This window comes from Hydra viridissima, unplaced genomic scaffold, assembly GCF_058129835.1.
Source record: "Hydra viridissima isolate aposymbiotic clone 2 unplaced genomic scaffold, HvirCarnegie_v1 scaffold_9, whole genome shotgun sequence".
In the NCBI taxonomy this organism is placed as follows: domain Eukaryota; kingdom Metazoa; phylum Cnidaria; class Hydrozoa; order Anthoathecata; family Hydridae; genus Hydra; species Hydra viridissima.
Genome location: NW_028324308.1, coordinates 12300035 through 12326162, shown reverse-complemented (window position 1 = coordinate 12326162; position 26128 = coordinate 12300035). Strand labels below are relative to the sequence as shown.

Below are 26128 nucleotides of genomic sequence, written 5' to 3'. Positions count from 1 at the left end.
AAGATGTTCACTCTAAGTTTTGTACTAATTTTAGTCTCAACAATATCGTATATTCTAAGAACGTTCGTTCGCCGATCACTTCGGTTGCCGCAACCTATAATGGTAGCCATTTGTTTATTGGTCGAGGAGATGGCAATATTTTAGTTATGTGCCCGTCTAAATAGATTTGTTCTGTATCTTAATCGGAGTAAGTTAGGAAATATTCAAGACATGCAAACCTCATTGCAGCTTGTAATCTGTAGTTTATTGTGACCCGCGAAACACTACTTTTTTGTAAAAACGAATATAAATATTTAAACGCATTTTTTATACTTTTTATTTTTGCACTTAGTTTATAAATGATAGTGAAATTTTTATGCTTTTATTACGGCGATAAAATGTGTATATGTAAATATTATAAATAAGCAATGACGATGGAATAGTTTAAGCCCGATTGATTTTTTTACCTCATAATTTATATATTGAGTTTTTGAGTTTTTTCATCGCTTCATCACATATCCTTTAGGTTATGAACTTATACAAATTTAAAAAAGAAATTTAATCTATTTAATCTAGTAATATTTATTTTCATTAGTCTCTGGCTGACTGCATAAAAAGTTAAAAAAAAATTTTAATTTGTTGAAATTTTAAAACTAAATATTATGCTGTACAAATTTTAATCGACTTCTATGGAACGAAAAAATTTCATTTTTAGAAGTTTTTTTTCTAGCCTTTTATCAATCTAAGTTTCTTCGATCTTTCCGCTCAAATGTTCAGGTTGCTGTCATAAACTTGATGTTTAGTTCGTTGGTCATAAAAAGTATATTCTGCATAGTACCTTATGAAACCCTTAGGTTCAACTTCTACCGACCTTTGAAATTTCTTACCACGTAAAAAAAAAAATTTCTTTCAAGAATAAAACTTTAAGAAAAAATGGTTTTACAATCTTAAATTATTCTATCCACTATCAGCTGCGATCAGAGTTTTAATCCTGGGCCGGAATTTAGAGTACTCAACCTTAACATCACTATCTTTTCAGCTCACGCTTGGTGTCGGTAGCCAGTGTTAGGCTGCTGACGAACATAGATTTAGGCCTCAATGTACGCTCGTAGTAAGAAATCGAGGAGGTTTAGGCGAAGAAGGTGGTCATGTCTGGGTAAAAATTCATTGTTTCAAACAGCCAGATTTGCACAGCCTTTACCGTTTAGTACGGAGCGCCATCTTGAACAAAAGTACTTATTGTTGGTCAGGGAAGGTTACGACAATACAAGGAAGGACTTGAGCTTTCAAAACTTGGTCCAGATACTTTCGCGCCAATTCTCAAATCTGTTTAAAGAAAAACAGGTTTAAAGGTATGGTTTTTAAACTTTGAAATAATAGTAAATATCTTTTAAGCAAATACAAAATAAGAGCAACCAGGAATTGCCTAAATAACTTTAGATTCACTTAAACCAAAAAATAACATTTAAACACAACAAGTCATAACTGAAAGTTCAAGTTCATTGCCTATGCCTTGATTAAACTCTATTACCTTTCGATAGGTACTCAGCTCTCCTGCGTCTACCAATTGTTAAATGAATTCAAGGTGTTTACTAACTAATCTTCTTTGGTGTCGTTTAAATTTTGAAATATTTGAACATTTTTTATCTTTCCACTCTCCTTTTAATAATTCTTAACATTTTTCTCGACCCATAAAGATTGTCACAAATTTTCAATTCCCCTCCTCCATAACAAAATTACATTTAAACTATATAGTTGACATTTAAGATGTATTTTATTAGCTGTATTTAACATGAGTGCTGTGCTTATATTGTATAACAATTTAAAAGACATTTAAATCACTTCTGTGTTTAGCCCGGACAATTTTTAGCTGACTTGGCATCTGTCCAAGATGAGTAAAACTGTTTATCCAGGGTATAAATTGGCAAGGAAAGGCTGATTCCATCATCTTCGTTACAAATGAATAGAACATCAGACCTAATTTAAATTCTTCAATCCATCAAAAGCTCGGTTACACGATGTGGTGTACGGGGGCCTGCTTAGGATTTAAAGCACTAAGTGACGTCGATTGTAGACAAACAACCAAGTTCTTCTTCAACAACACATAAGATGTAAAATTCATGCAACAACTTTTGCAGCAGTGATTTCATAGAAGAGATTGCTCAGATGACCAGAAGAGATCGTAAATTAGGACTTTATACATCACTGTCAGGTGTGAAATAATATTATCCAACTTTTAAAGCTCGTCTAACAAAAAGGAATTTATGATTTTTATAGTTAGCTATGTTTAAAATTTGATGTCCTCTTTCCAACAATCGTTATGGAGAGATTAGTGGTAGAGCACGATCAGGTATAATGGTGAATAAGGGTTCTCTTGGCCGTTTACAGCATCTCTAATTTTTATACTTTTGACGGTTTAAAGAAAATACTGACTTGTTTGCACATGATGTGCTTATTAGCTGGTGTCGCGGTTTTCAATGAATTAGATAATTTTCTGGGATTATATATTCCGCAACGGCAATTAGTTATTTGAGACATAAGACCAGATTTTAGCCTGAGTTCCACACGCTAACTTAAAATTTTCTTCTGCTCTTTCTGATAATAAATCTTCAACTAAAGATGTAGTTACTTTTAATGTTGCAATTAGTGCATTTGAGTTGTTTTTGACATTCCTGAAAATTATGTAATTTATCATTCACTTACATATTAAGCAAGAGCATTTAAAAATTCAGGTTTTCAATTAAATGCAACAGCAGCATTCCCTACCTATTTACCTTTATTACTAGCATTACATATATATACTCTTTGAATTTGAAATTGTCCACCCCTGTATTTATTAAATATAGGCAATTTGCAGGACTTGATTCTTTTGAAAAATAATTTTTGATACCATAATTAGTTGTCTCATTAAAGATTTGTTTATTATTACCTGAATGTAAACCAGGTGGTGTAAGTTTGTAAGTTTTCTTTAGATTACCAGGCAATTATCTCATTCATAAAGTTTGTGAAATAAACTACCAACAGACATTTCCAGCCATAACGTTAATCATAAAGTTATGGCAGGAAAGTTAAATGTTGGAAAAATAGACCAATTTAAAGTCATCAACCAATTTAACGCTTGTTTCTGGGGATAAAACATATAGTACTTGTTTTAGGGCATAGAACATTAATTACAAACCAACATAAAAATCACAACTCCTGAATAAATTTCTTCATTCATTTTTTTCTTTCTTTTCCAACAAGTTTGCTTAAAACGTTTTTTCTTTTTCTTCAACTTGATTTCCCTTACAAGAAAGTAAATTTTCTAACACACTTATATTTTAATTATACACTTATTGTTTTGACGAAACCAATAAGGAAGAGGTATCATCAATTTCTATTATAGTATGATTTTACATGTAGATTAGTAACAAGATTTTTTTCAACTTTATTTGATGATGTTGCATTTTCTATAACAGTACAATAATAACATTATAATCTTTCTTATTTTTCTTAAATAAAAATTTTGGAGGACAAATTTGTTCGGTCAAGTAATTAATAGAACAAAACTTATAATGTATTGAAAACCTCTGTTTCATCTAAAAATGAGAAAAAAGTCTTTGTGTAGAAAAAAATGAATGAGAAAAAAGTCTTAGTGTAGAAAACTTTCTTAACGGTGTAAGTGAAGGAAGTGAAGATGACTTTAAAAAGCAATCTTTAATTGTATTGATTGCTGGAATAGGTTTTTTTTGTAAGGTCAAGAGTCTTTCGTTTCTCACGTTTGATGAATTTTTTTAGTGAAATTAAATGGTTTCCAATTATTTCTGTTTATAAAGTTGATCATCGAAAGACGCCGCACAGTGAGTCAAAATCCAAAAAAACTGGCAATAAACTCACTAAAGAAACAATTGCTAAGAACTAATAGGTTGAATTAAATGTAACTAATGCCAACAGAAAACTGGAATTAATTGCTTTTTGGCTTAACTTTTAAGGATTCCCCAATTTTTGCCCCTTTTCCTGAGATTTATTATATTATTAGCATTTTTTTATTGCGAAACTAGCGCACAAAATGCTCGCTTTAGTGTCACTCTTTTAAGGTTGATATGGGTAAAAACAGTTCAAAATTTAATTTGAAGGCATATTTTTAATATATTTGGTAACTATAAACAATATTTATAACACTGCATTTTGATTTTAGGTTATCATTCCTAAGATCTTGAAAAAAGTGCTCCAAAGTGATTCTTTTTATTTGTTAAATCATGAGTTCGGTTAAAAAAACTAAGAGAATCCACGAGACTCCCTGGTAATTTTAACATTTTCCCATTAGTAGGTATAAATTAAAGCAGAAAAGAAAATCAGTTGCCTGTACGTGCCCCAATTCAATATACGACCTTTTAAAAAAAGTCAAGTTTGAAATTTCGTATTAATTAATTTTTGGACATTTTTCAAATTACATTAGCACTACAAAGGTAATTTATCATAACTCAAAAGCCAACATTCAAAAACTCATGATTAAACAAAATGCTAATTTTTAAACCTTAAAAACTAAGATTTGCATGATTGACGGTTTGAAATTACTGCCTGAATTAAGCGTTTATAAAATTTGCGTATAGGGTTTAGTTTTATGTGGCCAGGGTTTTAGGGATGGGGTTGAGTGTCCATAAATGCAATAAATCATCAAGCAATTTTTTTAGAACCTCTTCTTTTTTCAAGATGTACCGACCCATAGAAAGCAATATCTCAAAAATCTTTCAAGTTGATCCTTTCATATTGTGGACGATCACTAGTAACTCAGAGGTGCTTTTTTTTAAGATTTCTATACAAATTTCTTTAACTTTTTTTCTGTAGACTCTATTTCTTGGGTAGGTGTTAAGGTCCTTATTCTTCTCTTTATCAAACCGACCAAATTTCCGTTTAACAGATTATAAATTTGAATCTTCAGTTATGTATGATGTTGACGCTTGAGATTCTTCGGCTACTAAATCATGTTTGAATGGTTCTCCATCAGTTTAAGCATTCGATTCAGATTATTTAATTGGATTTACTTCGGTCTTTTTGGTATGAGAGGAATGTAAATACTTTTAAAGCTAAAAACCAGTAGTTAAGTTAATTTCCTTTTATCGCTTTGAGAATTTTTTGCTTTTGTCATTTTTTATTACACTCCATATAGAATTATTCTCTTGATGACATTTGCTTCAACTTTGCATAGCCATAGGCTTTGGACGTATCCATCAAATACTTCTTTTGTACAAACTGAGTCTATTCATTTCTTTATAAATCTTTTAATAAAAAAAAAAGAAAACTTTTTTTTTTAGAGAGCTTAGAAAACTTTTCTTTTGAGAGAATTTTTTATGGAGAATATGTAAAACAGCAAAGCATTTCAATGAATTATACAATTATTCGCAAATCAGAGTTCGATCTTGAATTTTTTCTTACGGATTTCAATTTTTAGAAAAAGTACAAGTTACTCATTTTTGCACTTTTACATGCAAAGTTCTTCAATTCACCGCAACTTCACAGTATATTAATCTCCTTTTTTGTATTTTACAGCTTAAGCGAGGTCTCGATTATAAACTGCCTTGGACGATAAAAATCACTTTTAAGCGCACAAAAAATGAGATTTTTTTTGCTCAAACTTTCAATATTCAAAATCGGTGTTTTCGAATGAATTTGAGCAATCTTAGCTCAATTTTTTTTTAAATAAAGTCATCGACGACGAACCCCTTCTTCCCCCTCAGGGCGTGACGTAACGTATAACGACCCCTTTCCTAAATATTTTTGTAAGAAATTAGTCATTTTGGTTAAAGATTTGGAAGCCGACAGAAATTAAAATGATTAGACAGTTTTTAATGCACTGATTTTTTTTTTAAAAAAAACCTAATGGTTCGAATGTTAAAGCTTTACTTTTTTTTTTGTACGCAGTTTTAACGTTTCTTGTTCTTAGCCATACAAAAATTGAAAAAACTCGTCTTTTCAGCAAGTTCATTAGAAAACAATATTACTAAAGTAATTTAAAAGTTTTGATTTCTAAAGAGTTATTTTTTAGATTTATTCATAAAAATTTATGAAGTATTATTTATTCACCTCAAGCTTTTCTTCCGGACTAAATTGAAAGTTGAATGACGTAACTCAACTGTTCGATTTGATTATATTTGGCGCTTCTTCCGTTACAAACAAAAGTGCGAGTATAATAGATCACGTTTTATTTATCGGAAAGTTAGTAAAAATTCCCTCATCCTTAAAATAATAAAAATGATTCTACAGCTACAATAAATCTAAATCCTTTAAATCAATATAATATTTTAAAAATCTTCTTCAATAACATCGTTATCGTGTTGTTTCAGAAGCTTCTTCACTGTCACGTCTCATGAGGGAAAATTGACATTTAAAAACTTTAGATTACTTATATTATTTTAATCTAATTTACTATCCCTCTTTCGATTTCTCTCCGTTTATTTCTCTTTCATATATTTACTTATATGTATCATTAAAATAAATCAAAGTAGTAGTCTTCAGCATAAACATAATTTCAATCAATTTTCACGAGACCAGGTTTTTTACTCTTCAAAAAAAAAAAAAAAAAAACTTTTGTAAGACTTTGAAAGATTTTTGATCGATGCGGTTTTTTTTTTTTTTTTTTTTTTTTTGCATATTGTGAAGATGTAAAGTGGAAACTTGTAATAATATAAATATTGTTCGGCATTTCTTCTATTACAAGCGTCATAGGCATAAAACCCTTTGGAAAATTTATACAGGCAGACATATGATTACTATATGAAACAGTCGAATAAGTTATTTTAAAAAATGAACTTATTTGACTGTTTCGAGTGTTTCATCTTATGACGAACAAACGTATAGAATCTTAAATTACCAATTTAACAAAACAGACAGATTCCCTCTAAATTAATGATTAAAAGCTCGGAAAACGGCAAAACAAAATAATACAAAAATAATTTTAAAATTTTAAAAGGCTTTAAAAAAAAAAATGTTAAAAGAAAAAGTGGTTTCGAATTGTTTGCAAAAAATGCAAATGGTTTTTTTTACTAATTTACGTCTTTAGGATGTTTAGAAGCGGTATTTGGTAAGAATAAAATTTGAAGGTTCATTTATAATTTACATCGTAAATAGGTAGAATTAAAAAAAACAGATTTAAGATAATCTTTTAAATGAAGAATAGCCGTTAGGTAGGAAGGTAGGTAGGTAGGTAGGTATGATAGGTAGCAGTGGCGTGGCTAGAACAACATAAGATAGAAGCACATATCAAAGATGGAGTGTTAATAACAAAAGCTTAATGCACTCAACAGAGATGTTTTCTTTGATCTGAGTGCACCGTTAGTAAGTAGGTAGAACTCTCAAACTTGTTTGAAAGTTTGAAATAAAATATTTAGTTTTAATTTTTTTTTTTTTAAACAAGGTTAAGTTTATATTTTGTTACTATTCAAAAGAATTTTTTGGTATAAATTATTTTATTACAATTAATTTACATATATAACTTACATTAAAGTGCATATGTCAGAGTTATATGTCTATATGCACTATATGTCTATATGCACTTTAATGTAAGTTATATATGTAAATGTTAATTGACACCGAGGAACATTGACAAGTCCTTACCACTTTCTCTTTCTCTTTTCCTTTTGAAAAGTGCATAAATCATTAAACATATTTCTTACGTCCGATTTATCCTACTGACAATACACCCGTACCACTAATACCTATTTCTTTGTACAATTTTTTAAGCCAATATATGTTTCCTATGTAAATATCTCACACCGCAGGTTTTTGTTGCATAATTATTTTTTTCATGTGTCATTTTGAAGAAAATTTGAAGATCTAAATTTACAAAACAAAAAATATAAAAACTCAAATTGTTTAACGTTTTTCCGATCAGATAGTTTAAGCAATATCTTCGTAAATATCTTCGTAAATATCTTCGTAAATATCTTCGTAAATATCTTCGTAAATGATTTATAAGCTAAAAACAGCTCGCTGGTAATTTGTTCGATATTTTTTTTTTTTTTTGTTATTTGTAAGTTTTATTCCTTAAAGGAATCAATAACAAAAAAGAATTCTGAAGCTTTTTTTACCATACCTGTACTCACGTTATAATTAAAAATTGTGAAATTCTAAAAAAGTGCCCGTGCTAACTTAATAAGTTTCTTACTTAGCAACAGCATTCTATAAACACTATTGTAAAAATATATTAAATTAAATATTAGCATAATTAGAAGTGAAAAAATAGAAAAAATAAAACCATTTATTGTTATTGGAGAAAATCTCTATTTGTGTTTTTTTATAACCTAAAATGTTGTTGATGATGAATAAAAAATGTGTTTGTGAGTTCTCCTTTTTTCTATGATTTTTATCATTATTATTATTTATTTTTTTCCTGTAATGCTTCTTGTAAATCTTTTGATTGGCATTTAATTGATAAGAACAAAAGCAGAAGGAATTCTTGCTGTCTTTTCATTAAAAAATAATACCTCGATGTTGGTATAGGACTAAAAGGAAGTTAAAAGTACAGTCAACAGCTCGATGAAATATGGAAAGAATGGAAGGCGCCGGTTTATAGATATGTGATAAGATAAAGCAACAAGAGAAACTTCTAAAGCGTTTAGGTCATCAAACTTTTTGCTGAGTAAAAAGAAAATATTTTAAAATGTCGATTGAAGAGATTGATATCGAGCACTTCATTGATATTTCGATTGACGATTTAGTTGAGAAAGAGAAGAGAAGATCGAAAAAGCAACCAATAAAGAACATTTTTGTAAAAACAAAATACGAACAAATCCAAAGCAAAGAGTCAGTTGAATGCTTGAAGGTGCATTTGGAAGACCTTAAAAATACGAGCAAAGTTATAACAAATCATGAGGAGCAGGACAGGAAAAGTTGTCGTAGGGATGCCGTCTCCGAAAACGACAGAGAAGAGCGGCAATTGGTAAGACAAACTTTAAAAAATGTTGTCAGAGTATCAAAAGTTAATGAGTACGTGTTACCATGAAAACTAGTTTATTTGTACTTGTAAATTTCCATTAAAAAAATCCCAGGAGAGACCAAGAAGGACTCTATTTAATGATTTTGATACATTTTTTAACGGTTCTTAAAGATAGCCGTTGGAATAAAATGGAGACGTACATAAAGCGAAGCTCTGACATTAAATGATTTTCAGATGATACACGATTTCAAATGATACACCACTGATCGAGACACTACTGATCAAGATTTTATTTGTTAAATAAAAAGAAGGATAAAGAAACAAATGTTTAATGATAAAGATGACATTTTTTAAGACTTTCATATTGTTTTAAAAAACGAATCAACACGTGTTTTATGTTTTCTATTTATATTGTGGTATGCAACCAATTATTCTTAGAACTTTTTCACCGTATGATTATTATTAACATTTTGAACTTTTATTGTATTAATGCATTATATACAAATTACATTAGAATTTGTACTTGTATTTGGTGTAATTAAGTTAATTAAATCTATAGTTAGTATGATATTATTCTACTTCTGCACTTATAAAAAAACTCTTTCTCTCCTGTTTTTTTTTTTTGTTTTTTTTTCTCCAAATTTTTTAAAGCAAACTATAATCATTTGTAAAGCATAGTAAAAAAAATTACTTTCTCGTAACTTAGCACCAAAAAAGTTTCTATAAACTTTTATCATAAAATGCTTTCAAAAAATATTTTTAATAAAATATTTTACAAAAAATATTTATTATTAAACATTTTCAAAAAATATTTGCCATAAAACATTTTCAAAAAAAAAATCATTATAAAAATATATTTATTATAAGATATTTTTTGAAATATTGCAAAAATAGAACATTCCACTATAACGTTATGTAAGAAAAAAAGACCGGAATGTCGGCTTTTTCAACGCAGCTTGGTTTGTTAAATGACGAGGGGATGAGAATGTAAATTAGTAATTAACAAAATTACAGCTATGAGTGTATTGAAAATAAGTTTGTTTGTAACATGGTGTAGATGTTTGTTATGTTGAATTCGCTTTAAGCTTATTATGTTTTGAAACATTTTTTTATACGCATAGTTTGCTCTCATATTAAACCACGTTCATAAAACCGTTATAAAACCTAGACGCACGCAGTACCACCAAGAAACGTTCTTTAAATTTTATTATTTTGAAGTTGAAAGAAAAAAAGTTATTCCCTTTCTTTCAACGTTTAATAAAATCCAAGGCTAAATGCCTGCGGCTACACAAACTATACACTAAAATTTGTTCATGCTTTGTGTGGTCTCAACTGAGAAAAAAATTTTGAAATTTGAAATTAATATTTGATGAGCATAATGATATCTCATTTCCTATATCAGTTTTATAACGCAATCGCTGGACAAACGAAAAACAACGCCTTGTTCCTTTTATTTAAATGAAGCAGTTTTCTATGCATATTTTGATAGCTATATTCTTGAAGACAATATCCAAATAACTGTCCTCAAATTGCTTAAGCATGTTTTTCAATTAAGGCTTATAGTACTCCCCAGAAACCTCGGGTTTATCTAAATCCAGTTCATTTAATTAGTTTATAAAGAAAATAAATGAATTAACATTTGCACAAGCGCTTCATTATGCGGAATTAAATTTGAATTCATTTTATCAATGACAAGTTTTTTGTTTTGATTGCCTTTGTTTTCTATTGAGTTGCGCTGGCTTTTATGACTAACCCCAGGTGAAATCCTTTAAAAAAGGAACGTTGGTCCCCGCATGAAATTTTTAAGCTGCATTCAAACGGACTCAATAAAAGTCCAAAGAAATCCTCCTAGCGAATTTTTACGTCGCCTTTTAATATCATTATTGTTCTCTGTAATAAATAATTGATTCGCGGGCTGTGACCTTTACATTTTTTATAAATAGCGTCTAAAGATCTACAACTGAGGTCACCAAGTATAGGCTTGCAGAAAGATTTCGAAATTCTTTGAAGAAAACAAAATTTTTCGCAACTAAAATCAATTTAAAGCCTTCAAAATTTAAACACAACTTCAGAGAGTTAAACAGTGAAATCAGCACGCAAGTTTCTTTAAAACATCAAATTTGGGTTGCAAAAGTGGATTTCAAAACTTTGTCGGTTCTCTGCAGAAAATGTATAGTTATCGAAGTACTTAAAGCAGAGGCCAGTTCCACTTTTTAAACCAATCAGAATTATATTTTATTTTAATCAATATGTCTTGCGTATTACTGTCTTAACAATTGTTGCTAGCACATGAAGTTTCTCACATAACTTCAAGTCTAGCTCAGAACTTCATATTCATTCAGTTTTGAGCTAGAAGGTATAGGGAAATATTCAATATATGGCTGTGTTATGAAGTGAAAATTTAGAGCAATTTTTCTTAAATTAGCTAAAGATTTTTCTGGACACTTTAAACCTCAAAAAAAGGATTTTTTTCTCCTTGATACCAGTCTTCAAAAAAAAAAAAAAAAGAGCAGCAAAAAAATTAACAAAACATGGTTTAAATTGAGTTAAAGAATGGGGTCGTCTCGCATGCTAAAAGATGGGGTCATCTCGCATCCTAAAAGATGAGTTGTGTCATCTTGCATCCTAAATTTTGTATATTTACCTTCAAATTGAAATGATGGGCCCAGATTTCATCTTGACTTAGAATAGGTATTTTAAAATAAGCTACAAGTCAGAAAAAAATAAAAGGATTTCTTTTCCAGTAATATAGAAAAGTTGTGAACTCCCGTCGTTAAAAAATATGTAAAACTCAATTGATTTATTCTGTCGTTTCAATAGGCTTAAAGTCGAAGTCATTGGATTAAAAATGCTTTACATTTAAATACACAGGCCAACAAAAAAAAGTGTTTTTAAAAACTTTTTAAAGCAATTTACTTCAATCTGGCGTATTTTTCAGTGCTGAAATCGTGTTTGGTATCAGGTTTTTTTTACTACTCACAATTCTCTCCTAATATGACATCGATATTAAATTTTAGGGAAAAATTGGTACGTAAAAATTAAAAAATCAAAGCTTTTTTATTAGGTTATAATTTTTACCAACAGTAATATTAAGTTATTTCTATGAATTACTAATCCGGATTTTAGGTGCCTTTTTTTATTTATTTCCGATCTCTTTTTTTTATTTCCGATCTCTTTTCTCTGCAAAGTTTCTTGTAAAAGCTTTTTTTTCCGATGGAACGCATTTTATTGCTTTCTGTGAAATGACCAACAATTATCAGCCATCATTTTGATATTCAACAGTCCCTGGCAATTTTTTTCCATCTCTTTAACGTCCTTATGAAATTCCATCTGCGCTTCCCTCTCACATCACCCAATTGTTTTGGGAAAATTTTCTTCACAAATATTTAAAACAATCTTTAGGCAAAGCGTGGTTGTAGAAGTATCTTCATTGGATTTACTAAATTATTATAGAAAATTTTTTTGTCGCTAGGTACCGACATTTCGCGAGGTTAGAATTATTTTGTTCTATCTCCTATTTTAAAAGATGGGAGAAAATGAGTTATTAATTTTAGTAAGTAATGATTACTTCTAAAATGCATTCTATTTTACAAGTTTTTTTCTAAATAATTTGTTTAAACAAATTATTTAAAGCTTATGCTTTTATTTCTTAAAAAATTAAAGCAAAAATTTTAAATAATTTTTACTTTAAGAAAAAAATCAAAAACTTTCTCTCAACGTTTAAACTTGGAGATAGAACAAAATAATTCTAACCTCTCGATTTTAAGATTTTCTGGAGAACTTTAGGACTCATCAATATTCGTTGACTTTAACTAAATTCGAAACTGTAAAACGTCAGACTTTTAGTCATACTCTGAGTGTGAATTAAAGGCACACACAGGTTAAACACTGTAATGCGAGGCTGCATTAACTGGAAGAAAACAAACAGCGATGCCATTTATGATAACTATCGACTTAATAACAACTTATATCATTATTACATTTTATTGCTAACCTAATAACATTTGAATAATTAAAATATTTTTTCACATTTTGAATAATAAAAGATATTTTTTTTAATATTAAAATGTGAGATATTGGTGAGTGATACGATTTTTTTAGTACTATTTTTGAAAGTATTGAAAAAGCTTTTTTATCGTTGGTCTGTGAAATTAATAAGTAATCACAAACCGGTTTACGCTGGTGCTTAAAAGTTACCATTTTTAATAACAGCGGCTGTACAAAATTTTAGAATTATAGATTAATATCTTCTGCCTTTTCAACAGCACTGGGTTTCATAAATTGAAGACAAAGTTTTAAATAAATACACGTCACACCTTTTTTAATGTGTACAGAAACTCTATTTCATCTTTCAAACATGCAATTCCAAAACCCTGGTTACTTGAAATTTTTTATCGAATAAATTTAATTCTTAGATTCTATTGCTCCAATAAATCCATCTCTGTTCTTCTTCTTGCTTTAGCAACTAGTTTCGTAATCCGCTCAACTGCTTGTATGTGTGAAGGATGTATAAAATCTGCCTATTGGAAACTGTCCTATATAAATTCCGAAATTCATGAGAGCTGATCTTTCTGTGAAATCTCACAGTATTTCTTTGACCACTACTGAGATGAGCTGATAAAATGCCATAGATTTCTTGCCATTCTTCATTCAGAACTATGAGGATGCGTAGACTCTTACAATTCAGCCATAGCTAGTAAGTTGTTTGGTGTGTCTAATGTACCCAGACAGTCTACGACACTGGGCCAGAATTCCGGCGAATCATCGCACGCCGTGACGACTAGATTAGTAACGGGTCATTACTGTCCCGAGTCTGGCATGCTTCAGGCGAGGAGTCGTTCTCCATTGCGATGACATTTGTTATTGGGCCAACACTGGCCCGATTGTGGCGGCTATAGAGTTATGGCGGCTGCAGGCCAGAAGGCCGAATGTCGTTTTGCCATAACCGTCATTATTTTGAATATTTTTGCGTCATCCATGATGATTTAATAGACGCGAAGCCAAGTGCTTACAAGATATAGGTACGTGTGTATCTGCGATTTACGGCACCGATTTTAAAGATAAAATCTGTGACCATTTTTTCACCGCGTGCTCGAGGTAGGTGTGGTAAGGATGGATTTTTCTCGTCTTTTTTTTATAATTTTATATTGACTTAGATAATATTTTAAAAGTAGAGTGTTGTAAGTTTATTGCAATTTGTTTTTTTTTGCAGTTACTAACGTTTTTAGTGATTTTATTGCTATTGAAAACTTCATTCCTGTTCTGGAAGTGAATTGACATTGAAGGGATGATGGTTTTTTTTTCTAACTTTTGAATCAATTTTATATATCTATTTTCTATGTACCTACCAAATTTTATTAAGAAATAATGACACGCTCATATTCTATTTTTGCACGCAGTAAAGGTATCAAATATTCTTCTGCTTTTGAGGTTGGGGGGTGGGGGGTGGGGATTAACGATTATGAGCATTTTGTGTATTTGACTTTTTTATTCATTAAAAAATTGTTTTTTTAGAAAAATGAAACTTTATTTAAAATATTGGTGATTTTTTTAAAGTATTCAAAACATGATTTAAACGCACACACACACACACAAAACCATATTCTGTTATAAGTTGAATAAAAATATAACCGAGGCAAAGTAATGCGCTAAAAACTAAACAATGAAGTTCTATTATAAAACCACCGTAAGCCGAACGCTAATTTTTTAAGTTGGTTGCAGTTTTCTTAAGCATTCCTTATAATGAATTTTTGTCACTTAAATGGGCATAACTTTTAGTAGAACCATTAGTTTTTTATGAAATTTTCACCATCGTAATACTGATTTAAAGCTCTTTACAATGATGTAAAATAATTAAATAGTTGAGTAGTTTAAAAATTTTGCACACATACCTACAAGATATATTTCGCAAATTTCTTGCTTTTGCTGTTTTTTTACTATGCTATTATTACAATACGTATTGTAATAATAATAGCAAACGTACGTTTGCTGTTAAAAAAAATGTTGCTTTTTTGTGAAAACGTACAGTTATGTTGTAATTAGAATTGCAATTGCTACATCCTAACTCTTGCAGCAGTAAATGCTACTGTAAAAAGTTTAGATGTCATATGATGTAAATAATGTAAATTTCACTTGTGTTAGCACATATCGTTGCAGTAATTTTATATAAAGTTTAGCTATGTTTTTATATTAAACAGTTTGAATAACTTTCATGCAAGATTGATTTAACAATAAAACAGAAATGGTCAAAGAAAAGACTATTTAAAGGTTAGAAGGTTAAGTTTTAATCATGATAACTGTATGATAATCAAGCTTTTTAAATAAAAAACTTTTTTATATAATATATAATATATAATATATATATATATATATATATATATATATATATATATATATATATATATATATATATATATATATATATATATATATATATATATATGTTTGTGTGTGTGAATATACACTGTGTCAAAAAAGTTTTCATCCACCTATCCTGTTCATTTTTCAGACGCAATAACTTTTTTGAACAAAGATATAAGCAAAATTTTAACTAAATGATATCAGGTAACCATTCAAGAAATATTGTAAAAAAAGATTTTATAAAATAAAGCATAAAAAATTAAATATTGCATTTTAAACTACACAATGCCTATTTTTTGCGCCAAAAAAGTTTTCATCCACTTTACAAAAATAAAATAAAATTGTTATGCAAACTCAATTTGCTAGTGTTTTAACATCTTGTGTTTCTACCACAAGCTTTTATTACCTCATGCAGTCTGTTTTTCATTTGTCTAGTAATTTCTGGAGTGATTGAGGCCCACTCTTTCATAATTACTGATTGGAGTTGTTGCCGATTCCTCACATCATGTTTCCAAATTCTTCTACCCAGTTCATCCCACAGATGTTTGATAGGATTTAAATCTGGAGATTGTGGGGATGTATGAAAATGCTTAGCTATTTTAAATATAAGCCATTCCTTGACAAGTTTGGCTGTATGTTTTGGATCGTTATGTTGCTGAAAAATGAATGACTTAGTAAGTCCCAATTTGTGGGCACTTTCTTCCAGATTATTTTTTAGAATGTTTAAATACACATTTTGATCCATATTTCCATCAATGAAAACCAAGTTTCCTACACATGAAGCACTCATACACCCCCACACTAAAACACTTCCTCCACCATGCTTCACCGTTGGACACAAATTTTGTTTTTTAAATGCTTCATTTGGTTTTCTCCAAAATTTAACTCTTCCATCTGATGAAAACACATTAAATTTTGACTCAACAGTGAAAAAGACAGATTCCCAGAATGTTTGTGGTTTATTAATATAAAGCTTTGCAAAGTGTAGTTGTTTGGCTTTGTTTACTTTGCTGACCTAGGGCTTTTTCAATGGTACTCTACCATTGTATCCAGCTCTTCTTAAGGTTATTCTAGTTTCAGGATCCACTTTTAAATTGTAATCATTTTGCAGCATTCCAGCAAGTTTTGGAGTGCTTCAAAACTTGCTAGCTTGTCGATGCAACACGAGCTATTCTGAGAAGAGAATAGCTCTTCAATGCAATATGAGCTGTTCTTGAATCTTTGGACGTCCTGTACGAGGCTTGTCAGCAATTTTTTTGGTGGTTTGGTATTTCTTGATAATGGACTGCACAGTTGAACGTGGTTTCTTTACTATTTCTCCTATATTTCGCTGTGATTTTCCCTCCTTCCATAGTCTAACAAAAAGTGATCAAATTTCCTCTGCAACTCTTATTTTTAATAATTATTCTACCAAAAATTAAAAATATAAAAGATTCATGTAAAGAAAAAATAATACAAAAATCTTACTAAATCTAATTTATATTTAAAAAACGTTACTTCAATACTAATTACATAACAAATTGAAGTTGGAGTGCAGGGTGGATGAAAACTTTTTTGGCGCAAAAAACATGCATTGTGTAGTTTAAAATGCAATATTTAGTTTTCTATTTTTTATCTTGTAAAATCTTTTTTTACAATATTTTTTTGTGTGTGAATATATATACACATATATGTATGTATATATATATATATATATATATATATATATATATATATATATATATATATATATATATATATATATATATATATATATTCACACACAAAAAAATATATATATACATTGTTATTATCTTTTCTTTGTTGTTGTTATGCTATTATTTTGTTACCATCTTTATAAATATATATATATATATATATATATATATATATATATATATATATATATATATATATATATATATATATATATTGTTATTATCTTTATTTTTGTTGTTGTTTTTGCTGTTATTAATTATCTTTGTTTTTATTATTATATGCTCCTTTATTATAACTTGTCATTAAAATAATCTTATCTAATTTAAGTTAGTTTTAAGCTCATTTTAAGTGATCTTGGTTGTATTACTTTATATTTATGAAATGACTTTGTCAATCATCACTTTTCTCATTTTAGCAATTCAATATAAGAGTGAACCATCCAAATTAAATCTTTATATATTTTTATCGTAACTTCGGGATAATGTATTGTTCTTGTTACATATATAGTTAGAGTTATTTTAAAATGCTTGCAACAAATATTTAATGAAAGTATCAATTGTGAATTATTTAATCCACAGAACTCCTTCCGTGAGATAACTGTTACCCCTTTATACTTATCTACAAAAGACAATTTTCCTGCTATAAGTGAAGAAGTTGTAGATAATAATGATTCAGTTTTTGGAACTGTTGTTAACATATTTTCTGATAACAATGGTAATGTTGAAACTGAACTTGATCATATTTAAAATCTTAGTAATGATAATGATGATGAAACAATATTCACAGATTTGACTACCCTATTAGCTGATTGGGCTCTTCAGTTTAGTGTTAATCTGACTGGTTTTTCATCTTTACTGTGTATTTTCTGTCTGTTTCATCTTGATTTGCCTATTTAAAAAACTCAACACAATTTTATAGTTGCATATCGAGCAGGTGGTCATTATTTTTATTTTGATTTAGCAATTAGTTTAACAAATACTAAATCATGTTTATGATAAAATTGCAAAATGTTTAGCTCTTTATGTGCAGTTGATTATCCATGATTTGATTGGTTTTAAAGTTGCAAAATATCATTTTGGCTAGTTCTGTGTCTTTTGCAAGGTTTTAGTATTAAAAAACCTGTGTGATTCAAGTCTGTTAAGAATCACATTTAGTATTACACTTAGATAAAGTTAAAAACATAGCAATTTTAGATGACAGAATTCTCAAGTATGTATTGTTACAAGTTGATGATGGTTTTGTTGTTTCACCCTTGCTCCACTTGTTATAATTTAATTTGTTGAAATCTATTTACTTATGCTATTAATTACAAAATTAATATGCTTATTTTATGCATAGTTTTATATGAGGTGGTAATTGAAATATTTAACTTATTTAGGTTAATTTTACTAGTGTCTTAAGTAATTTTCTTTCCTTATAATAACAATTATATAACAACATTGTCTATATTATGCATTCAATAGCTGCCGATTGGATTTTACCATTTGGTAAATATAAATGGCATAAAAATGATTCCCATAAATGTTTAATAAATTGTTTTTGATTTCGTATTTTATTTGCATTTGATTTTTGAGATGCATTTGGTATTTTTGGTATATATATATACACTACAATGTAGGCATGCATTTAAGTTAAAGGTTGTAATTTATAACTTTTAAGGTTGTAATTTATTGATACTTGTATTATATTCATTAAATTATTTTGTCGGTGGTCACTTTCCTCATTTTTGGACTATAACCACATGTGTATATATATGTATGTATATGCAATAAAATCCACATTAACCTATTGTTAAAATAAACAGTTTTATTAATTTTTTCTTTTTAATTTTAGTTTTCAGGTTCTTCATTGACACTCAATCGATGTTCATCTGTCAGACGGATTCTTGCCAAAGTGAGTAAAGGAACACTTCATTGCACTGGTTAGTAGCAGTATGCTTAGAATTTATACTTTCAGATATTTTAAGTAATTTTTGTAAATGTTTATTTTTATTTTACTAGAATTTTAAAAATTAAATTTCTGAGAGATCCTGATTTTTACAGTTGAAAAAGGTGCTTTTTTCAGTCGAAAACTTGAAAATAAGTTTCATTGGGTAAGAAGAAATCTTTATCTTTATTTACAACATATATATATATATATATATATATATATATATATATATATATATATATATATATATATATATATGTATGTATGTATGTATGTATATATATATATATATATATATATATATATATATATATTTGTATGTGTTAAATTGTTATATTTATAATTTTGTCAAGTTAAAATTTGTATTTAGGTGCTGTAAAAATAAATCATTTAAACTCGGGAGCATCAAGCGAAGAGTTTGAGAGTTGGCTGAAGAGTATTTTCAGCTTTCAGGAGGTCGAAATGGTGGACGAAAGGCTTGAGAAGAACGAAAAAACTAGCAATGCTGGGCTGTTGGCCGTTTTGACATTTGGCCGTCATCAATTGCCGGCATCGCGCCGCTGTCGCAAGCGCAACTGGGCCAGCATTGGGCCTCTAACGGGAGGCTGTCTGGGTAGATTTAAAAGGTCTCAGTATTTGATTGGCAGTTGTTAGTCAGCGGGCCAGGCGTTTTCGTTTGAAGCTGATAGGGTGAACTAATAGTAGTGCAAATGTCAAATAATTCCGATTGGAATTTAGAGTATTAAAATCAATGTCTCGCAAGTTGCATTTCATACAATTAAAAGCAAAAAGTGAATATCTTTTAGGTTTCATCCAATGTCTTTGGTGTTAGACATGGGACCATAAGATTTGTCGATTATGTACCCTAATAAGGTCGTTGTAGCAACTTGTTTAAATAAAGTAATCAGATAAAAAATTGATTGGTCCCTGAAGTTTAAATTCAAGTCTGCAAATTACACCACTAAATCTTCCCGTGCTCAAGAATTGCACCATTAAATCATTGTAATAATCGTTCTTTTTTAACACGAGATGTTAATCAACGTTAAAAATGGCACAATTATTGCAGTTAAGGTTTTCACGACGTCAAATACTAAAATTTTTGAAGGATCGCAGGATTTTTTACCTATGCTGCCAACGCATGAGGGGATTATAAGATGTTTCAATCATGAGTGATGGCGTATTTGTTAAAATACTAAAGAAAACAAGCCTTTCAGTTACTTTCAGAACTTGCTGCTTTAAAAATAACCATTTTAATTCTTTGGAGTGCCGAGAAAACGGTAGAAGATATTAACAAACAATTCTAAGCTATAAAAGCAATAAAGTTTCTGTAACTTGTTTGTTTGGAAGGTTAAATAAAGATTCTGTTGCATTTAAATGAATTAAGTGTAACGTATATTTATTCAATAATTTACCTTCAATATCCTAAATTCGGTACCGTTGAGGCAGCAGAAGATATAAAACTTGAAGCTTTGTATTCATTGTTAAAAAAACTTTAAGTTCTATTGCAAACTGATTAATAAAATCTTAAAAAAATTAACAAAGCCAGAGTTATTTGCACACCTTTTAATGACTTTTCAAGCAAGTTTTCCGCGCTTGCACAAGATCTAAGACCTCGATTTTTTCGAAACACCCTTCTGCACAGACTTTACAAAAATTTAAATTCGTAGTCAAAGCAAATTTTTTACCTCTTGTCTCGATAAATTCGCTGCAAATTTAATAGAATAAGTAAATCTAAAATTCAATTTTGGACCTGGAGACCTGCTGTGGGCAATATTTTACACTTAATGAGTTTAAATAAATTTCACTTTCAATATAATTATCTACAAATCGTCACAAAGTACCTTCTTGTTTGTCTAAACCTCAAAAGTTAATTTTTAAATACTTTTTTCTCTAATCCAATAATTAAGAACATACGAAAATCACGGTTGAAAAAAATTCAAAAAAACCGTTATAACACTGAAAAAGGCGTGGAACGAATGAGGTTTTATATTTACACTTCTTAGTATTTTTGTTACTTAAATTTAACAAAAGCTTGAATAGAATAAAATTCTCAGTTCTTATCATCTCAATGATGGTGATAAACAGCACCAACATTTAAATCATAAACATCTTACAATTATAGCCGAATAGTTATAAGATATTTATAACTTGTAAGATAATAACTTATAAAATTGGTTTTGACAAATCGCGAGGTTAGAATTATTTTGTTTTATCTCCTATTTAAAAAGTTGGGAGAGAATGAGTTATTAATTTTAGTAAATAATGATTGCCTTAAAAATACGCTCTATTTTGTTTAAACATAAATTAAAGCACAAGTTATTATTTCTTTAAAAATTAAAGCTAAAATTTTTAATAATTTTTATTTTAAGAAAAAATTCAAAAACTTTCTCCCAACGTTTAAACTTGGAGAACAAAATAATTCTAACCTCGCGAAATACCGCGCTGAATACCGAACAAGAACATATTTTGTTTGATAATTGAATAATTTGAATCATTTCAAAGATTTCATATCTTTACTTAAACATCTTTTTCATACATTTATTATAATTAAAAAATATGATATCTTTTTTTATTCTTTGATTTTTTCAGTTACATCGTAATATTTTTATTGCACAGTTTCTAGTAACACGTGATTGCTATACTAAAAATATATTTAGAAAAAAAATATAATTTAAAAAATTTCCTTCTTCCTAGTTAAAAAAAAAAGAAGTTGCACCAGAGCAAACCAAACAATTTAGCCTGTGAGAAGTAAACTTCGTAAATTTGTAAAAAGGGTAGGCTACGTTACTTATCGATGAGTTTTGGCATGGACGTATTAAGGTGAGTTTCCACTCATCCGTTTTAACTACGGGAAGGGGAAAGGGATGGGAAAATTAATCACGTGAGCATGCGCAGTGATTAGTTTTCAAATTTAAGTTATAAACTGCGCATGCTCACGTATTTAATTTTAACCTTCCTTTTTCCTTTCCCGTAGCTAAAACGGGTGAGTGGAAACTCAACTTAAGAGATGGACGTGCAACGCACAACGGGTACAAAAAAAAGTTTCGTAAAAATGAAAAAATGATTCCCACAATCTTTTAGGCACTATCCAGCTAAGAAAATGTCAAAGTTTCAAAAAATTTGGATCGTCCAATAAAAAGTTATCACGTTCTGAAATTTTACCATATAAAATGACTTAGAAAGGTCAAAAAAGAATGGATTATTTTGTTCTTATTTTTTTATGAAAGTATATTTTCTTTCACTATTAGTAGCTACGTTTAGAAACTTAGTTTAAAAATTAAACTTTAACAAATAGGTTTTTTTAAAAAAAATACTGGTCTCATTCTGTTCCTCTCATCTGTCCACAAGTAGGAACTGCAATTTATCTTCATGTATTATTTATGATAAACAAAATTTAGTTTTAAAACATGTCAAATGCTTATGCGAAATATCTTTAGAAAATATTGTCAGAAAACTCAAAATGAAGATAAAGGGAAAAAGGGTGTAGGAAAAAAAAAAACGTCGAGTTTAATGTTAACTTTTTATTTTCCCACTTTTCTGTCCGGATAGAAACTTGTTTGTCCGGATAGAAGCGCTTCTGATTTACGGATATAGTTAGCCAAATTTTGTTCGAAATTTCGAACTTTCGAAATGCTTTAAAATTTGATTTAATCGAAAACATTTTTTCGTACAGTTTGAATAAACACTTTTTACAAATCACAGAAATGTTGAAGCAAATCTTCAATTGGTGAATAATAAAATAATTATTTAAGTGTTAAGTGTTCATAAATAATCTGTATCAGAATCATTTTCTTCAATAATTTTAGGATTCTAAAGAACAGAGAAGATTACAAAACTACAAAACGCTCTACAAAACGGTATATCTGAATTTTTTGTACGTTTCAAGAACGTAAAAAAATCAAGTAATCTTTTCAAGAGACCGTATCTCAGCAGGAATCTCTGGATGGTCTAAATCTTGATAATCCAGAAAAACTTTTTTGACCTTTCTTAGCCATTTTATAAGGTTAAATTTCAGAACGTGATAACTTTTTTTTGGACAATCCAAATTTTTTTGAAACTTTGACATTTTCTTAGCTGGATAGTGCCTAAAAGATTGTGGGAATCATTTTTACGAAATTTTTTTTTTTACACTACGGCGGACTCGTTGTGCAACGATATTGTTTTTTTTTTTGTTTTTTTTTGCGAACCATGCTCGTTGCGTATTGTTACATATCTTTTGTTTTAAACAATAGAAATTAAATTATATTAAAGTCTGTCGGACTCGTTGAAAACATTTAGGCTCATCTAACCAGTCACATTAACTTTCTTTTAGTCATTAAAGATAACGGCAATGCCTTTATTGGTTCAACCAAATTTTTCTTAAGGAAAATATTTGACAATTTACCCGATCTTTCTTTTACTAGATACGAATTTGAAGAAACTGGCACTAAAAGTCTTCATACTTTTTTTAAATGATGGATTTCTTTTAGGCCTTCTAAAATTTTAGCTTTCGTATAAAAATACTTATAGTAGGTACGCGGAACTAGCGATTTACGGAACCGATTTTTATGCTAAAATTTTAGCTCTCGTTTTTTAAACTTTTTTTGAGGCAGCGTGAGGCAGACGTAGTTTTGTGGAGTTTCTTTTTAGAAATATATATACACATAGATACTTTTTGGAAAGAAGAAAGACTAATCTTTACTTTTTTAAAACTTTTATTATGGTTACTAAACTTTTTTATGTGATATTTTGCTCCTGAATATTAGGTTGATGTTCTCTCTTGAATTTGGGGTCGAAGAAATGTAGAGTCCGCTTTTTTTATTATTAAAATAGTTTCTTTCATGCATTTTCTACGCACATGCCAAATTTCAACGAAAAATAATGATAAGCAATTAGTTTAATTTGTGTTATACCAAGTATACCACTTTTTTCAGGTAGCCCTTAGGCAAACGGTTTTTTGAAGTTACACATGCTGGAAGATCACGCTACTCCATTTTTGAAAAAATGGAGCGCTGGCCTTGTATTTTTTTGGCGAAAAAGGTGGAGAATCAATTTATCTTGAGTTCAACAAATTAAAGCGTATTTATCAATCTATCCCTTACCCAACAAAGCGAATAAAAAGCATCCTAAAATTTCATCAGAAAACTAATCCTAAAAGTAGGGTTTTAATTCCAGAATCACGAAAAAGAAAGAGAAAAAACGAAAATTGTCACGGTTAAAAACACTTTTGGCAGCAGCATTTTACATTTCTTCATAATATGTAGTTCCTTTTTTATTTTATTTGTCTCAACTAAAGGCAAATAAAATGTAGTTATAATGGTCAATAAGGTAATGCAGAAAAGCGCCTTTTTTGTCCATTAAAAAAATTGAATGCTAAGAATAGCCATAAGAAATAAATAGAAAAAGGTCTTCTCAAACTTTTTCAAGAACTTTGGTTAGATTTCCACGATTAAAAGCCTAGAACGTTGGGTCCAAAAATGTAAACAAATTATGTGCCATCTTAACCAGCCATCTTTCTCAACAACAAATGTTAACGAACGTTTAGTTGTTCCTTCTCTTGTTTTAAGTGTTTTAGTACACAACCGGTTTATCGTTAAACTAATTTGAATTAAAACAGCAACAAAAGACCTATTATATTGGAGAATATGCAATTACTCCAGAGAAAAGTTATTTTCGTTGCTAAGGGCCGTAACCATTTTGAAAGCATTGGTTTTTTTCCTTAAAATTTGCGCATGCGTACAATAACATAGCGCTTCCAAACGACCGTGATATAGATAGACATTCTTAATATTTTAAGAAATTACGCGGATGATGATATAGAAATTGAGATCATTTACATAACTACTTTAGTACATGTAAAACTAGAGATAGAGGAGAACGGGGACTATTTGGCTACAGGGTTAATTTGACATACTGCGTTTAACTTTGGAATTTCCCACCGAAAATTTCCAAAATTCACATAGAACCTTCCCACTTAACTAAATCCATCTTTCAGTGTATTATCAGGGCTATTTGCACATGCGCATAGAAGCGATTTTTGTGTTTTTTTTTCCTAACTTTGTAATTTTTGTAACTATATTACTTTTTCAATTTTAAAAAGCAATAGCATTAGTGTTTTTGGGGATTTTATAAGCCATTTTGTGAGCAAAAAGCTTTTGGGGTAAGTTGGCACAATGATCGCAGGGCTAGTTGGCAACATGTACCAACTTTTAACTTTTCGCAATAGCCGTAAATTATATAAATTATATAAGTTATATAGCACTACAGATCTACAGAGATGCGAAATTATAAAAAAAAAAGTAGACAGACCACTAAATTCTAAAAATGTTACAAAAAATACTGTTGATGCTATTTTTATAGAAGAAAAGTCTATTCGATCGACTTAAGGGCAATAAAAGTTAATGTCAAAAAACATTGTTGGATAAAAATCATCAAGACTTTTCATATAAAAGATGCGCTTGAAATATATAATTGATGTTGTTAAACTTGTCTCTTTTTATATGGTGTGCCAACTTAAACTGAGAGTATAGGCAATTTACCCCGGGCCGGGGTAAGTTGTCACATATTTTTTTCTTTTTCGGAGGCTCTTTTTGGGTCACTAACTATTATTATTTTTTAATGTTTGACACTTGAGCATGCTTGCCGAATTCATATTCTTTTGAAGTACAGTTTGATATCCTCAAAAAAGTTCACCCAGAGCTCAAAAACTAAAACTGTAGCCAACTAACTCTGGTCTCCCCTTTAAAAAATAATACAAAATATCAACTAGTTTTGTAGCTACCTAGAGCATATTGGTTTCATGTCCAGGCAACTACTCCATCTATTATATTGCTGTAGACTTCCAGTTTATGAATATTATAGAATTTTCCATTTTTAAGTTTAACAACAGAAATATATACACTTAAGGATAAATAGCTTATACGTAAAATGAATATAAATACATTAAAGAAAAAAATAATTTGTCACAGTTCTAAAGAATTTAGCAAAGCCAATTTATGGCAAACCCAAAGAATAACTAAATATTTAATATTAACGTAATATGATTTACCAGCTATATATAAACTAATTTTTATTTGACAAAAACAAATGGGTTTTTATGTGCTTTTTATGACAAATGAAATTAATATATGAAATATGAAAAACAAAAACATGAAATATCTGGCCGCATTTTGCAAGATAATTATAAATTTGAATAACTTTTTAAAAGGTTTTGCTTTATCAAATAAATTATAAAAAAGCCAATTAGAAAATACACCTATAAAAAAATAA

General features: G+C 29.2%; 2 protein-coding genes and 2 long non-coding RNA genes across 14 annotated transcripts in view; 3 read left to right on the top strand and 1 right to left on the bottom strand.

The window, feature by feature from the left end:
• Nucleotides 1–427, top strand: part of LOC145186207 (neurobeachin-like protein 1) — a 36590-nt gene extending 36163 nt beyond the window's left edge. For all 3 annotated transcript variants that reach the window (XR_016455366.1, XM_090097010.1, XM_090097012.1), the window contains exon 42: nucleotides 35–427. Coding sequence is in view for 2 of the 3 variants with exons in the window: in XM_090097010.1 (XP_089953136.1) it covers nucleotides 35–164 (130 nt within the window). In the remaining variant the exon portion in view is untranslated. The remainder of the gene's footprint in view (nucleotides 1–34) is intronic.
• Nucleotides 428–882: 455 nt separating this feature from the next.
• LOC149884101 (uncharacterized) lies at nucleotides 883–20537 on the bottom strand. Its single transcript, XR_016455365.1, has 2 exons — nucleotides 20293–20537; nucleotides 883–1305 (listed from the first exon to the last, which is right to left on the bottom strand). It is a non-coding gene; the product is annotated as an uncharacterized LOC149884101 (long non-coding RNA).
• On the top strand, nucleotides 6886–9461 carry LOC149884103 (uncharacterized). Its single transcript, XR_016456020.1, has 2 exons — nucleotides 6886–7377; nucleotides 7523–9461. It is a non-coding gene; the product is annotated as an uncharacterized LOC149884103 (long non-coding RNA).
• On the top strand, nucleotides 11779–20263 carry LOC149884102 (uncharacterized). Of its 9 annotated transcripts, XR_016455360.1 has the most exons (5): nucleotides 14356–15160; nucleotides 15402–15457; nucleotides 18785–18872; nucleotides 18952–19043; nucleotides 19251–20263. XR_016455360.1 is itself a non-coding variant. In XM_090097009.1 (4 exons), exons 1-4 carry the CDS (start codon nucleotides 11888–11890, stop codon nucleotides 19257–19259), a joined length of 180 nt encoding a protein of 59 aa, XP_089953135.1. In that variant the 5' UTR covers nucleotides 11779–11887; the 3' UTR covers nucleotides 19260–20263. The 9 variants fall into 9 exon arrangements, 2 of the variants coding, with proteins under 2 accessions (XP_089953135.1, XP_089953134.1); XM_090097009.1 differs by lacking the exons at nucleotides 14356–15160; nucleotides 15402–15457 and adding an exon at nucleotides 11779–11920 and having other exon boundaries at nucleotides 18994–19043; XR_016455361.1 differs by lacking the exons at nucleotides 14356–15160; nucleotides 15402–15457 and adding an exon at nucleotides 11899–11920.
• Nucleotides 20538–26128: the final 5591 nt, after the last annotated feature.

Excerpts from the sequence above, each read along its gene's own strand:
- LOC149884102 (XM_090097008.1), top strand. The coding sequence starts at position 11,888 with ATGACATCGATATTAAATTTTAGGGAAAAATTG. Across the intron at positions 11,921-18,784 it reads TAAATTTTAGGGAAAAATTG|TTTTCAGGTTCTTCATTGAC; the intron begins GTACGTAAAAAT and ends TTTTAATTTTAG. Across the intron at positions 18,873-19,250 it reads AGGAACACTTCATTGCACTG|GTGCTGTAAAAATAAATCAT; the intron begins GTTAGTAGCAGT and ends ATTTGTATTTAG.